This window comes from Pezoporus wallicus, unplaced genomic scaffold (assembly GCF_028554395.1).
Source record: "Pezoporus wallicus isolate ANWC-B61680 ecotype Strahan unplaced genomic scaffold, APGP_CSIRO_Pwel_v1 contig_9449, whole genome shotgun sequence".
NCBI classification, from domain to species: domain Eukaryota; kingdom Metazoa; phylum Chordata; class Aves; order Psittaciformes; family Psittacidae; genus Pezoporus; species Pezoporus wallicus.
Window position 1 is genome coordinate 388,192 of NW_026641531.1, and position 12,193 is coordinate 400,384.

General features: G+C 55.1%; 3 protein-coding genes across 3 annotated transcripts in view; 2 read left to right on the forward strand and 1 right to left on the reverse strand.

The window, feature by feature from the left end:
* Positions 1-1,725, forward strand: part of SCAPER (S-phase cyclin A associated protein in the ER) — a 146,934-nt gene extending 145,209 nt beyond the window's left edge. Inside the window, exon 32 of the mRNA XM_057424140.1 lies at positions 1,288-1,725. Within this exon, the coding sequence (XP_057280123.1) occupies positions 1,288-1,382 (95 nt within the window). The 3' untranslated portion in view covers positions 1,383-1,725. The remainder of the gene's footprint in view (positions 1-1,287) is intronic.
* Positions 1,726-3,761: 2,036 nt separating this feature from the next.
* Positions 3,762-6,769, reverse strand: ISL2 (ISL LIM homeobox 2). Its single transcript, XM_057424150.1, has 6 exons — positions 6,630-6,769; positions 5,449-5,638; positions 4,954-5,216; positions 4,573-4,856; positions 4,304-4,474; positions 3,762-4,182 (listed from the first exon to the last, which is right to left on the reverse strand). The coding sequence occupies exons 1-6, from the start codon at positions 6,685-6,687 to the stop codon at positions 4,066-4,068; spliced, it is 1,083 nt and encodes a 360-aa protein (XP_057280133.1). The 5' UTR covers positions 6,688-6,769; the 3' UTR covers positions 3,762-4,065.
* A 5,190-nt stretch (positions 6,770-11,959) lies between these two features.
* Positions 11,960-12,193, forward strand: part of ETFA (electron transfer flavoprotein subunit alpha) — a 32,438-nt gene continuing 32,204 nt past the window's right edge. Inside the window, exon 1 of the mRNA XM_057424169.1 lies at positions 11,960-12,064. Coding sequence (XP_057280152.1) covers positions 12,059-12,064 — 6 coding nt within the window. The 5' untranslated portion in view covers positions 11,960-12,058. The remainder of the gene's footprint in view (positions 12,065-12,193) is intronic.

The window sequence follows — 12,193 nt, forward strand, 5'->3', positions numbered from 1 at the left end:
ATTGCCAACACACCCAGAGGGCCAGAACTCACTAAAATACCACCCTGTAGTTGTTCTGTAAAGTTTGTCAGTTTGCAGAGGAGTTGTGATTTCTTTCCCCCCCCTCCCCACTTGTTGTAAATACTGTGTAAGACACAGTTAACCTCTTTTGGTTAAACATCTGAAAGCCTCCCAGCTAAGATGGCTATTGCTTGTTAAACATGTCTGAAATTCAAGGGCCTTGATGGGAATCTGGTCTTAAGTCACCCATATTTTGCATGAAGTGCATCACTCAAGTCATTTCCCCTTAATAGCGAGCAGAAGTCCGTCACCATTTTGGTGTACATTTGGCAGAAGATGAGCAGTTCTAGGTCTAAAGCATTAGCATTGTGCTTAAAAATAAATTACGAAACACAAAGTTAACTTTGTGGAGATTTTTACTGTCCTCTTAGTCTGAAGCAGCCTTGTGCAGTGTCAGCAGCACAAACTTTCCAGGATTGTGTTTGCATGAGAATCTGCTCAAAACAGCATCTAAAATCCAAGTGGAAAACTTTTTATTTTCACTGTTCAAACTGGATGAGCTTTTAAACAAAGATGACTATGTGGTGACATGTGAGTGTGATTTCTAAATATTCCCCTGTTGCAAAAAAAGCTGGCTTACTGATACTATAAGCAGGATTGCTTTTATCCATTTTATCACTTGGAATGTGAGCGCTGGTGTCCCCCAGAAAAACAAATGGGAGCAGTAACACTGCTGGGAATAGAAAATGCAAATCTCGGTGCCACGAAGGGTCGAACCCTGCGAACCCCTGCACGCATTGCTAGTCCTGTTCACGTCGCCAGCAGTACTCATAGGAGTGAAAGCTGCCTGTGTAATTGTGTTGGGAGCTTTGGGGGAGTGAGGGAGCAAAACTCCTCCGCAGCCCTTTGTGGAGAGAGAAGCTGCTAGGCAGAGGGAGCACCGCTGAGAGTGTCCAAAGTTGAGTGAGGCTGAGCTGGTCCCCGGGGGGTCCAAGAATATGAAGTGCATAAAGATGTATATTATGTTGCCATGCGTAAAGCAGAGCCGTGTCCAAAAGCTTAAAGATCTCAGCCTTTGCTCATCAGAACTCCCATTTTTAAAGCTAAACCTCAATGTTCAGAGCTCTACAAAAGCTTCATCGCATGATCTGGGAAGATTTTGGTAAGGAGAGAGGAGTAAATGATCTAGAGTATCTGGAATTGTCTGTGAGCTCGTTATTCTTGGTTTCTTGCCATCTGATCTGAAAGAGGGAATAACTTGGTAATTTTTTGTTCTGTCTTCAACAGAGAAATGTTTCACTTCTCAAGATTATCTTGAGCTGTCCAACAGATTCCCCCGGCAGTCCTGGGAAGAAGCTCGGCAGTTCTTCTTGAAGAAATAAGCGTTGTATTTGGTTTTACAGTCCCTAACGTCATCATGCTGCCCCGTTCCTGCTGACTCCCTTCTTTACAAGGCTATTCCAAAACGGTTTTGATACTCTGAATACTTATGCTGTAGATACATAATTTGCACTATTTATATCATAAGTACTGTAGATACTTTCGAGTTCTGTTTTGTAATTTTGATAATTTGAGTTTATTTTGTTCACGTCTGCGATGTGATGATTTGGGTAGCTTCTACCCTGTGATGTGGAGGTGCGTGCACTGCGGAACTGCTCAAGTAAGGTTGCCAATGGAAGAAAACACGTTCTCTATATCTTGTAATAAAGTAACTTATTGTGCCTGAGCTGTGCGTTCCGCGGTACAACTGTCGGTGTGTTCGGGCTGCCACCCGCGCGGCTCGCGGGGATGCTGGGATGTTCCCAGGGATCAGACGCCCGCAGCGTTCGTCAGAGCTGGCTCTGAGGAGAGCTCGCGTTTAAGTGCGGGGATGCGGGCGAGCCCCCCCTGCCCCCCACGCGTTTCTAACGTTTCTGTGCCACTGAACGCCGCCCGTTCTCGAGCCGCGCCGCTGCGCGCTTACACGGCGCGTGCCTCCGCCAGGAGCGTTTCCCGCGCGCGCGGCTCGGCTCTGAGGGGGCGCGAGACGCCCCGGGGGCCCTGCGCGGCGGGGACGCGGCTCCCTCAGGGCGGGCTCGCGCCGATCGCGGGGTGCCCACGGCCGCGGGGGCACGGGCTGGAACCGTCCCCGTTTTCGCGGCCCCCTCCCCGGCCCCAGCGGCCGGGCCAGGTCCGGCCCGATCCGCACCTGAGCCGGCGGCGGCAAACCCGAGCCGCTCGGCGAGGCCACCGCGCCTGCCTGAGGCGCGAGCTCGGGTCCCCCGGCCGCCTCCGCGGAGCCGGTTTTACGGCCTGGGCGGCCCCGCTCCCGGATGGCGGACACTGCTTGCTTCAGACCAGGCCCCGGAGAGCGCGGAGAACCGAAACCTGACCCGGCCGGACGCAGGTAACGGCGGGGGCCGAGCCGCGGGGTTGGGGGGGGGGGGGGGGGGGTCGGGAGACCCTTTTCCCCACCTGCCTCGGGCCGGGGGCCGCACCCCGGCCGGCAGCAGAGGCGCCCCCGACTGCGGCGGCCTCTTCGCCGCTCCCGCTGGCACGTCCCCGGCAGCCGGGATGCTGCGTGACCCCCGACGGCAGCTGCGGGTCGGCTCGGCTGAGGGCCCGGCTCCCGCACACCCTCAGCCCCTCGGTGGTGGTGAAGCCGTCCCCTCCGCGGTGCCTTGCGGCCCGGGGTGCTCGGGGAGGGCCCAGCTCTCCCCCGCCGCCTCCCCGAGGCTGCGGGACCGATTGCCCTGTGATGGGGTCGTGGGGGCCGTTCGTCGTGGTTTAGGGCTGCACGGGCCTGCGGTCCCGCCGGGACCCGGCCTTGAGCGCATTCCCGCCGGGGTAACGGGGAGATAGCGGCAGCCGGGGCGGCCCCCTCCGCGCTCCCAGGTGATGCCAAAGGCAGATAAGGAGCCGCTGCCCGAGTCTAGACGGGGGGGATGAATACACGCGAGGGGACGGCTCGGCTCGGCTCGCCGCCGCCCCCGGGGAGGAGGCGAGGCTGCCCCGCACTGCGGCAGGTGCGGACACGACCCGGTAGAGCCCGGGGGCTGCTCCGAAAAAGAAACCTGCGCTCCGCCTCCCCAGCTATAAATAAGCGGCCCGGGGAGGGAAAGCCGATTAGAGCTGTGCGGTGAGGCCGTGCAGTCAAAGCCAGGGCTCCGCCCGTCCTGACTGCCACCCCGATCCGCACCCCGCTCTGCTCCGCGCCCCATCTTGCGACACGCTCCGTCCCGCGCCCCGCTCTGCTCCCCGACCTGGCCGGCAGCGCGGCTCAGCGCAAGGGGAGCGTCTTCACCGTTCTTCCACGCCTTTTTATTCGTTTCAGTCCTTTCCCTTTCTTTCTTTCTCTTTTTTTATTAAGTCCAAAATATTTAATCCCACTATTCAACCGCTGACTCTGACAATAAATAACAATAACTTACTTTTGTTCGTTAAAGGCTCAAACAATCCGTCCTCCGTCCATTGATAATTTAACATTAGTACTGGTTTCCCCGTTTAAAAGTCTCTTTTCCGTGTCCCGTCTTTCCAGCGATCGTGCGGGGCCGGGCGCCGGGGCCCGGGAGAGGCATCGGCGTGAGATGAGGCTGGACGGAGCGGCTCCGCGGAGGGGAGGGCCAGGCCGGCTCCGCGGTCGCGGGAAGGCGCGGGGGCCGGGGAAGTCTCTTCCCCGTTTTGTGTTTCTCTTTTTCCTTTTCCCTTTCAAAAACGGAAGAAAAGCCGTCCCCGGCGCAAGCGGCGGGCGGGCGAGGTAGCCTGTCACCATGCCGGGCTCCAGCGGGGAAATCCGCGTTTCTTTGGGGAAAAGAAACATCGAAATCCGCAGGGAAAAAAAACAAAACCAGAACAACAAAATAACGAAATAATGAGGGCAAGGGCTCTCTCTCCAGTCTGGTGAAGGCAGCGAGGATCCCGGTGCTTTTTTGGCCGTCAGTAACACATTTTTTGTTTGTTTTTAAATAAGAATAATTAAAAAACAAAGGCGTTTGTCCGGCGCTCTGGGAGCGGCCCGGGGCCGGGTGTCTCATGCAGGGAGCGCAGGCATGCGGAAGTCCCGCGGCGGCGGGCGGCCGGGCCGCCTCACGTCTCGGCCGGGCTGGGCACCATGCTGTTGGGGGTGTCGGGGAGCTGGGAGGACAGCGAGGTCACGTCGCTGCCGGAGGAGGTGCCCAAGGAGCCAGACTCTGAGAAGGAGACCTGGGGGAGCAGCGGTGGTGAGAGCGTGGCGCGGGCCCCACCGCGCCCCCTCCCCATCCCGCAGCTCCCCTGCCCGCCCCCCGCGGCCCGGCGCGGCGCGGTGCGGTGCGGTGCGGCTCACCAGCTGCTGGAAAGCGGCGGGTTGCTCCAGGTCGCTCTGCAGGGCAAACTCGCTGAGCGCCTTCCAGGGCGGTTGGTAGGTCTGGACCTCCACGGCGCTGCCCTGCACGGCGCTCTCGTGGCGGATGGGGCTGCCGGCCACCAGCGGTGTCCCGGTGAGGCCCTGCAGGCTCTGCGGGCACACGGGGCTTCAGCGCGGCTGCCGCCAGAGCCCGCGGCCCGGGGCAACCCTCCCAACATCCCTCCCCGGCGGGGCGGGCGGGCTCTCACCGTCTTGTCGCTGTGCTGCTGTTGCTGGAGCTGCTTCATGAGGATGGACTTCTTCTTGTCCTTGCAGCGCTTGTTCTGGAACCAGACTCGGATGACGCGGGGGCTGAGCCCTGTCATCTCCACTAGCTGCTCCTTCATCAGGGCGTCGGGGCGCGGGTTGGCGGCGTAGCAGGTCCGCAGCGTGTGCAGCTGCTTCTCGTTCAGCACCGTTCGCACGCGGGTGGTCTTCTCCGTTGCCTTGTGCGCCGGCGGCCGCGGGACAGGCGGCCGCCCGGGCACCGGTTCTGCGGCGGTCAGGGAGGTAACACACCGTCAGCATGGCCGCCCGCCCGCCGCAGCCCTCCCGTCCCCTGTCGTCCTGTCCCTCCCTCTCGCCGGTACCTGCGAGGTGTGCGGCGGCGGCGGTCGGCGGCAGCGCGGGACTGCGCGGCCCGCGGCCGGCGGCGCCGTCGGGGGGCGGCCCGTGGTCGGCGCGGCAGAGCAGGTCGCGCTCCCGCAGGCAGAACTGGTCGCCGGGCAGGAGCTGTCGGCCGCAGGCTGCGCAGCGGAAGCACTCCAGGTGGTAGACGTGGTCGCGGGCGCGCATCACCAGGTCGCTGCTGCTGAAGGCCGCCCGGCACTGGGCACACTTGATGCCGAAGAGCCTGCGGGGACGCGAGGCACTGTCAGGGACCCCGGCCGCGCCGTCGGGCGTCTCCGGGAGGCGCCGCGGGGACGGGCAGCGGCCGACAATCAGGTTTCCGTTTGGGGGAAATTCAGGGTCTTAAGGGGCTTTTGTGCTTTTTCAAGTTTGCGTTCGATTTTTATATATATACATATATACATATATATATATATATATACACACATAACGAGTGTCGGCACATTCGGGGTCACCTGCTGTAATCCCGCTTGCAGTAGGCCTTGCCGTCACGCAGGAAGCATGTGCAGGTCTCGTCCAGGGGCTGCCCGCACTCGGCACACTTGAGGCAGGCGACGTGCCACTCCAGGTCCGGCGACACCCGCAGCAGGAAGGGGTCCTGGATGCGGCCCCCGCAGCCCGCGCACAGGGCCAGCCCCGGCCGCCCTGCCGGGAGCGAGCGGGGCACAGTCAGGGGCAGCAATGAGTGAAAGCAGAAGTGCCAGGAATTAGGGAAAGACACTTTTTTGTTTGTTTTATTTTTGAGTTTTCTTTCTTTTTTCTTTTTCTTTTTTTTTTCCAAATACGGAGACAAAAAGACAGAAACATGGAGAGAAAGAAAGGACAGAGGAAACGAAAGAGAAAAAAATAGAGCTGGAAAAGAAGAAGAAACTTGATCGATAGAAATAAATGCAGAAAGAGACATAAAGGTAGAATTTCGGAAAAGGAAATAAAAGCAGAGTCATTAAAACAAAAGCTGAGGAAAAACTGGAAGAAATAAAGAAGAAGAAATAAAGAAAAAGAAATGAAAACAGAATGATGGAAAGAGAAATAAAACCAGCCAAAAATCCAGAAAGAGACAGTTAAAATGGGAACACGGACAAATGAAAACAGTAAGAGACAAGAAATCAAAGGAAGATAAATAAACCTGGAAACAAAACAAATACAGAAGAATCGAAAGAACAAGAAATAAATAAAAACGAAAAGAGAAATTTAAAAACGAAAAAAAAAACAACCCGAAACACGGAAAGAGAAATAACGCAGGCCGGGAAACAGGGAAGGAAAGAAAGAAAAAGCGGAGCGAAGGAGAGAAAGACACTGGAGGGAGCAGCAGTAAGACCCGAGATCAGTAGCGCAGACAGCCGAAGGGACAGGCATTCGGTAAGAAGCGGAGCCAGCGTGGCCGGCGCGCGAGGGGCACAAACGGGAACAGAAGCACCGGAGATGCCACGGGCCAAGCCGGCAGCCGCCCTCTCCCAACACGGTGCCGCAGCCCTTCCCGGCGCTGTCACGGCGCCCGCGGGTCCGGGGCGGCACGACGGCCGCAGGTCTGCCCGACGGCAGCGGCGGCGCGGCAGTCAGTCCCGCAGCGCTCCGCGGCCGCTCAGCCGCGCCCGCCCGCCCCAGAACCGCGTTGCCTCGCGCGGCGCACACTTACTTTTGGAGGGCTCTCCCATGGCGCCCGGGAGCGGCCGCGGGAGGAGGATGTCCACCATGCGGGCGGCCCCCTGCGCACCGGCAGCGATGCGGGATGCGGCGCCGCCGCTCCACCACTACCCGCGCCTCGCGGGGCGGGGGCCGCGCCCGCCCCCCCGGGCCCGCCCCGCCGGGCCGCGCCGTGATGTCAGCGCGCACCGGCCGCGGGGGGGGGGGGGGGGGGGGGGGGGGGGGGGGGCGGCGCTGACCTCACCGCGCGGCCCCCAGAGGCGATTGGCGGCCGCGGGTAGGGCGCCCGCGGATTGGCCGTGGTGAACAATGGGCGCGCGGTGGCGCGCGGAGCGGTGCGGAGCGGCGCGGACTCCCCACGCCGCCCCGCGGGATCCCGGCCTGGCGCGGCCCGACGCCGGCTCGGACGGGGCGGGTAGCTCTGCGCGCCGCGGAAGGAGCTCCTCCACGGGAGCGGTGGGTGCGCTCCTCAGCGCCCTGCGTCCCGGGCAGCCGCGGCACCAACCCGGCCGCCGGCGGGATCCCCAGCCACCCGGCGTTGCACCCAGCGCCGTGCGCACCGGTCCTGCGCGCGGAGGGACGGCGGTGCCGGCAGCCCGAGCCGGTGGAGATTCATTTCAGCTTTCCTTCTTCCCGTCTTCCCCGTTCTTTTCCTTGACTTTTAATTAGCCTTTTATGTTCTCCTTCTTTTATTTCCCTTGTTCTGTTCTTTGCCCTCTCTTTCACCTTCTATTTCGTTGTCCCTCACCCCCGCTTTTCAACGTGCCGCAAGCAGGTGCCCGCGGCCGGGCACTGCGGGACAGTGCCCCGCTTTTCATGGAGGCTCACCCCCACGGCAGACGGGACGGGAGCTCTGTGGCGACCGCCAGCTCAAAGCTGCGCGCCCGCGGAGCAATTCACTGCTGGAGGGGGGGTGCGCGGGAGGGCCGCTCCGACGGACGCGAACGGGACCGCCGGCATTGTCGGGCGGCTGTCCCGGGCAACAGCTCCGTGATGAGTTGAAGTTACGGGGAAAAATAGTATTTTACCGCATTTTCGCGCACCTGATCCCATGTTTCTTCTACAGCTGAACCTTTCCCATTGTTTTTTTAACCTTTCTATTCATTTTTCCTCCCTCTTTACCACCAGTCTCTATGGGCTTCCTGTGCATTAGCAGAAAAATAGGGAGACCACTTAAGTGGCCTTTGGCTCGGTTTTAAATTCCCAAAGACTTCACAGCGTAGCAGCACGAGTAGCTCAAAAGGTCCAGGAAAGCTTGTAAGTGCTGGAATTGAGACTGCTGCTGTCCTGGGGCTTTGGTCCTGCCCCTCCTCTCCACACAATTTATCTTTTGTATTTTACTCACAGAATTTGATAGGCATAGGCCAACCTGTATGGCTTGGGAAGGACATGATGACTTTAAATTTTGGTTCAGAAAGGTCAGACTGTGCTCATTTTGCTTGGAGAAGGGAGGCAGGATGAGTTTTCCAGCTGAAGCACTTATTTTTTGTACAAGTCAAGCTCCCTGTAGGTATGAAACCCCAGAAGCTGAGGAGGGGGAGAGGACAATTTGGGTAACTGGCTATTTGACTATTTGATCCACTCTCCTCTGCCTGACCACAGCCCCTGCTACACCTTTGAGAACCCCAATTATTGAAAGCGAACATTAAAGTTTGCACAAGAGCCAAGGGGGTAAGCAGGAGGGCATTTGGGGTACCCACTTCAGCAGGGGCGTTTGTCACCAGGGGATTTTGGCATCTCTGCCTGCCTCTGCATGTGTGAAGGTGCGGCATGTGTGGCAATGACATCCTCAGGGCAGGGTGAGTCCACGTGTCCCCCGCCTGTGTGGCAGTGGCAGGGTGGCCATAGCGCCTGTTGGGGTTTGTGGTGTGACTGCTGCCTGCTGTTACTGTGGCTCATTTGCCAGCAGCAGAGCTGAGCTGGGAGGTGAGTGATGCAAAGGGAATTGGAAAAGTTTGGCTGGCTCTTCAGACTGGGGTGACCCCATGGGACGGGTGATGGGAACCTCCACAGCACTGCTGTGGCTGTGGGCACAGGGCATCCTGCCCATTGCTGGGTGCCTGGCAGGGAAGAGGGTGACTTCAGCCTGAGCTGGAATCCACGGAGTCCTGAGTGAGTCAGTATCTGCATGTGTTAACAATAAAATACAAAATAAAATGTCAGAGTGATAGGAGAATAAGACACGTCTAAGAAAATAGCAGCTTGGCAGGGATGCTCAATGTTGCATCATCCTTTTCTCACTTGAGGGCAGGGTCCTCTATGCTATCCCGAACCTCCCACCAGTTTAGGAATAAGAAAGGTTACAGCCAAGCCAGCTAAACTTCTCCAAACCGGCACAAAGCTGTGCTGCAGGCACTCACCTGCGGGAGTACAGAGCAGACACCCGGCAGGAATGGTGGAGCTGGACTCGGTTTGTGACCGGGCAGGTAGGAACAGGGTGGGCAGCACTGCACAGGCACTTTAGTAGAAAACTGCAAAAAAAGACTAGCCAGGGAAATGCCGAAAGCCCTGAACCTCTGTGTGATGCAGGAAAAACTTGAAAATGGCTACAAATAACAGCAACAGGCATAAACCCAGCCCAGGACCACCACCATTTACAAACAGGTTAATTGTTGGTACCTTTGAAGGGGAGGAAGGGAAAGCACATCATAAAACTTTAGAACAAGTCAGCTCAGGAGGGAGCTCTGGAAAACTGCTTTCAGGTCACTTGGAACTGCTGGAGGTATTTGCTGGTCAAAACCAAACAGAATCTCCTGCCACGCTAATTCCTCCTGCTGTCCTCCACCCAGTGTCCAGTTCTCAATCCCTTTCAGAGCAATTCAGGTTGGGTTGGTGCGAGAGCTGGCAGGGGCTGCCTGGCTTCGGGGGGAGGGCAGCTAACAGCACTCCCCGCTCTCTGCAGAGCAGCTCTATGGGGTTTCCTCCCAAATAGAAATACAAGTTCCCTCTAGAAAGGGGAAAGGGTAACAATTTTTTTTATTTGCAGCAGATTGCAAAGGCAGTAAATGCTGATTCTTTCAGAGCCAGCCACGGATTAAGTCCATTATAAAATTAAAACAGATGGAATGCAATTTCACTTACATTACAAAAAAGGACAGGAACCATCTGCAATAAGATTTAGCATTGCAAAGCTATTGTTATCATGTTACCATTAAAACCTTTGATGAAGGGTTTTCTTTTCTTTCATAAACTTGTTCATATGAAACAAATGTTTTATTTATCCATCTTCCTAAGATAACCATATTTAATTTACAAAGATGACATCTCTCAAAAAAACAGACAGCTCTTGGTTCTAACATAACATGTAAAAACAAAGAAATGGTGTAAAACTCCCAATGTCAAACCACTGGGACTTGCATAAGGAGGATGTAGCAAAAGGAGAATTCCCTATCCATTTTTCCTCTAAAAACCATTTCCTTGTGTTTGGGGACAATGTTTGATACTGAAAATAGATAATTAATGAGATAATGGGATAGTGCATGTCACCTCCTGTCCAATGGGATTATCTGATGGCTAATTATGGACAGATTGTGATTAATGTGATTATGGATTGGATATTAATCTGATTCTGGCTTGATCTAGTTATGTTTTAGTCTGCTCCAAATGGTTAATTGGATCTGAGATAATAGAAATGCAGCTTGCACCAGATTTTGCCACATCAGTTGATGAAGTATCTTTTGATCTGGGTGGGTTGCAAACAATAAATTATTTACAGCTGTTGAGAAAATGACTCTTCCTTAGAATGTAGTCATTCATTTTATTTTCGAGAGCCTTTGAAAACAAAATCAATATCCTTTCTAAAAGGAGATGTTGACAAAAGAAAGGCACGTACATAACTCACAAACAAATGTGACGAAATTAAACAGTGGTTAACCCGGTGGCCTAATGTCTGGTGATGCATTTGAATTGCTATGTGGAGCTTTGGGCTCAATTCTTCTGAGACCAGCAGGGGTTGGGAGCATTGCAGGGGAAGAGGGCCCAGCTCTGGGGAAAGTGGTATTGCACAAGAGCTACCGCCAGCCCTGCTATTGATTAAGAATCAGCCATGGTAAAATGGCAAAGGGAACCCTTGCCATTTTTCCCCCTCCGGATAAGGATTCAGACAGTTCATAGGCGCAGAAAGGACTCATTGGCCCATCTCATATGGCCTCCTTCATACCAGACCATGCAATTGGACCCATTATTATAATTTTTCCCCCTCACAGTGAGCCTGTTAATTTATGGTTGACCTCAGTCATGTCTCCCAGAGATGCATCTGGTCTTGATGTAGCCTGGCAGTGTGGAGAGGCTGCCCCACTCCCCATGAAGCCATCCTTCTTGTGAACTTTCACTGAAATGGCAAATCAAGTGTGTATTTTAGATTCCACCCCAGCCACTGCATCTCCTTATGTCATTTTGTGCAGGGTTAAAGGCAATGGCTAAGTTGTAGCATCTTAAACTTCATGACAGGGCAAAATGTGCATCAGCCTTTGTCACCAAGAGGCATAAGCTGCAGGTAACTTCACCAGAAGGTGCTCCTCTCCCAGTAGGCTTTGCAATGAAGATAACAAAAATCAAGCAGATCTCAAAACACTGAAAACAGAGGCATATTACAGCTGCAGGACTTCCACTGAAGTGTTATTCAGTGAGCTTAAACTGAAGAAAAAAGGAAAAAGGAGCTTTCCCTGAAGTGCTTGCAGGCGTGGAAAGGGCCATTCCCCTGGGGTGATTTCAGGCACTACTGTCCCTGTCTCTGCTGCTTGGCACTGCTTGAGTGGGAATACAGCGGCCTCTGGATTCCTCTCCAGTAGTGTGACGAGCAGAAAAAGCAGCTACCTGTTTAAAAAATAATGCTGCTATAACTTGGCAAAGAATTTTACACGTATCTCCCATTAGTGACGAGGCACGCTGCGTGCTGCAGGAGGGCCGCAGGTCACAAAACGCTCATTGCAGGTGCCTGCACTGGGAGAAAAGCATAACTCTCTCTCCTTGCCAGCATTGCTTCCCTCATCATCCACACAAACCACTGCTATTCCTGGACAGGACAAGCTGCCTTCCAAGGCAACCTGAGCCTTTGCTTCCAGGAGGTATGAGCATCCCTTTTCACCCATGACCTCAGCAGGAAAAGCCTTTAACTCCCCTGGTGATCTTGTTCTCTAGGAATGGGCTGCACATGCGATGTAATGTTGTTCCCTAACTCCCTCATTACTTGATTGGTACATGTAAATGATTAGCAAGTGAGAGGAGTTTATAGGAAAGGGAAAACACCTGCCGGGGGTGTTTTTATAGGCTTGGTATCAGTAGAAGTGTTGTCCCTGCTATGGGGTGGCTTTGAGGGAGCTTTTGCCTATGGCCCCCGCTTTGGAAGTAGGACTGCTGGCATTCTTCTTTTCTAGAAGGCTGTTGTAAGGCCTTATGAAAGACTTCCTGCTGCTCTGAGACATGGAGGTGAGTGATTATAAGGTGATCTAGGCAGAGTGTTAAGCACACCTGTGGTGGTGTTTTGTTTTATTATAAAGGAACTCAAATGTGAGACATGTTGAGATGTAGTTTTGTGCCAGTGGGAATGAGGATCAG

Bases quoted from the DNA above. Each gene is read 5' to 3' on its own strand.
- ISL2 (XM_057424150.1), bottom strand. From the start codon at position 6,687: ATGGTGGACATCCTCCTCCCGCGGCCGCTCCCGGGCGCCATGGGAGAG. The intron at 5,639-6,629 runs GTAAGTGTGCGC...CGCTCCCGGCAG, and splicing joins CATGGGAGAGCCCTCCAAAA to GGCGGCCGGGGCTGGCCCTG. The intron at 4,857-4,953 runs GTACCGGCGAGA...TGACCGCCGCAG, and splicing joins CGCCGCCGCACACCTCGCAG to AACCGGTGCCCGGGCGGCCG.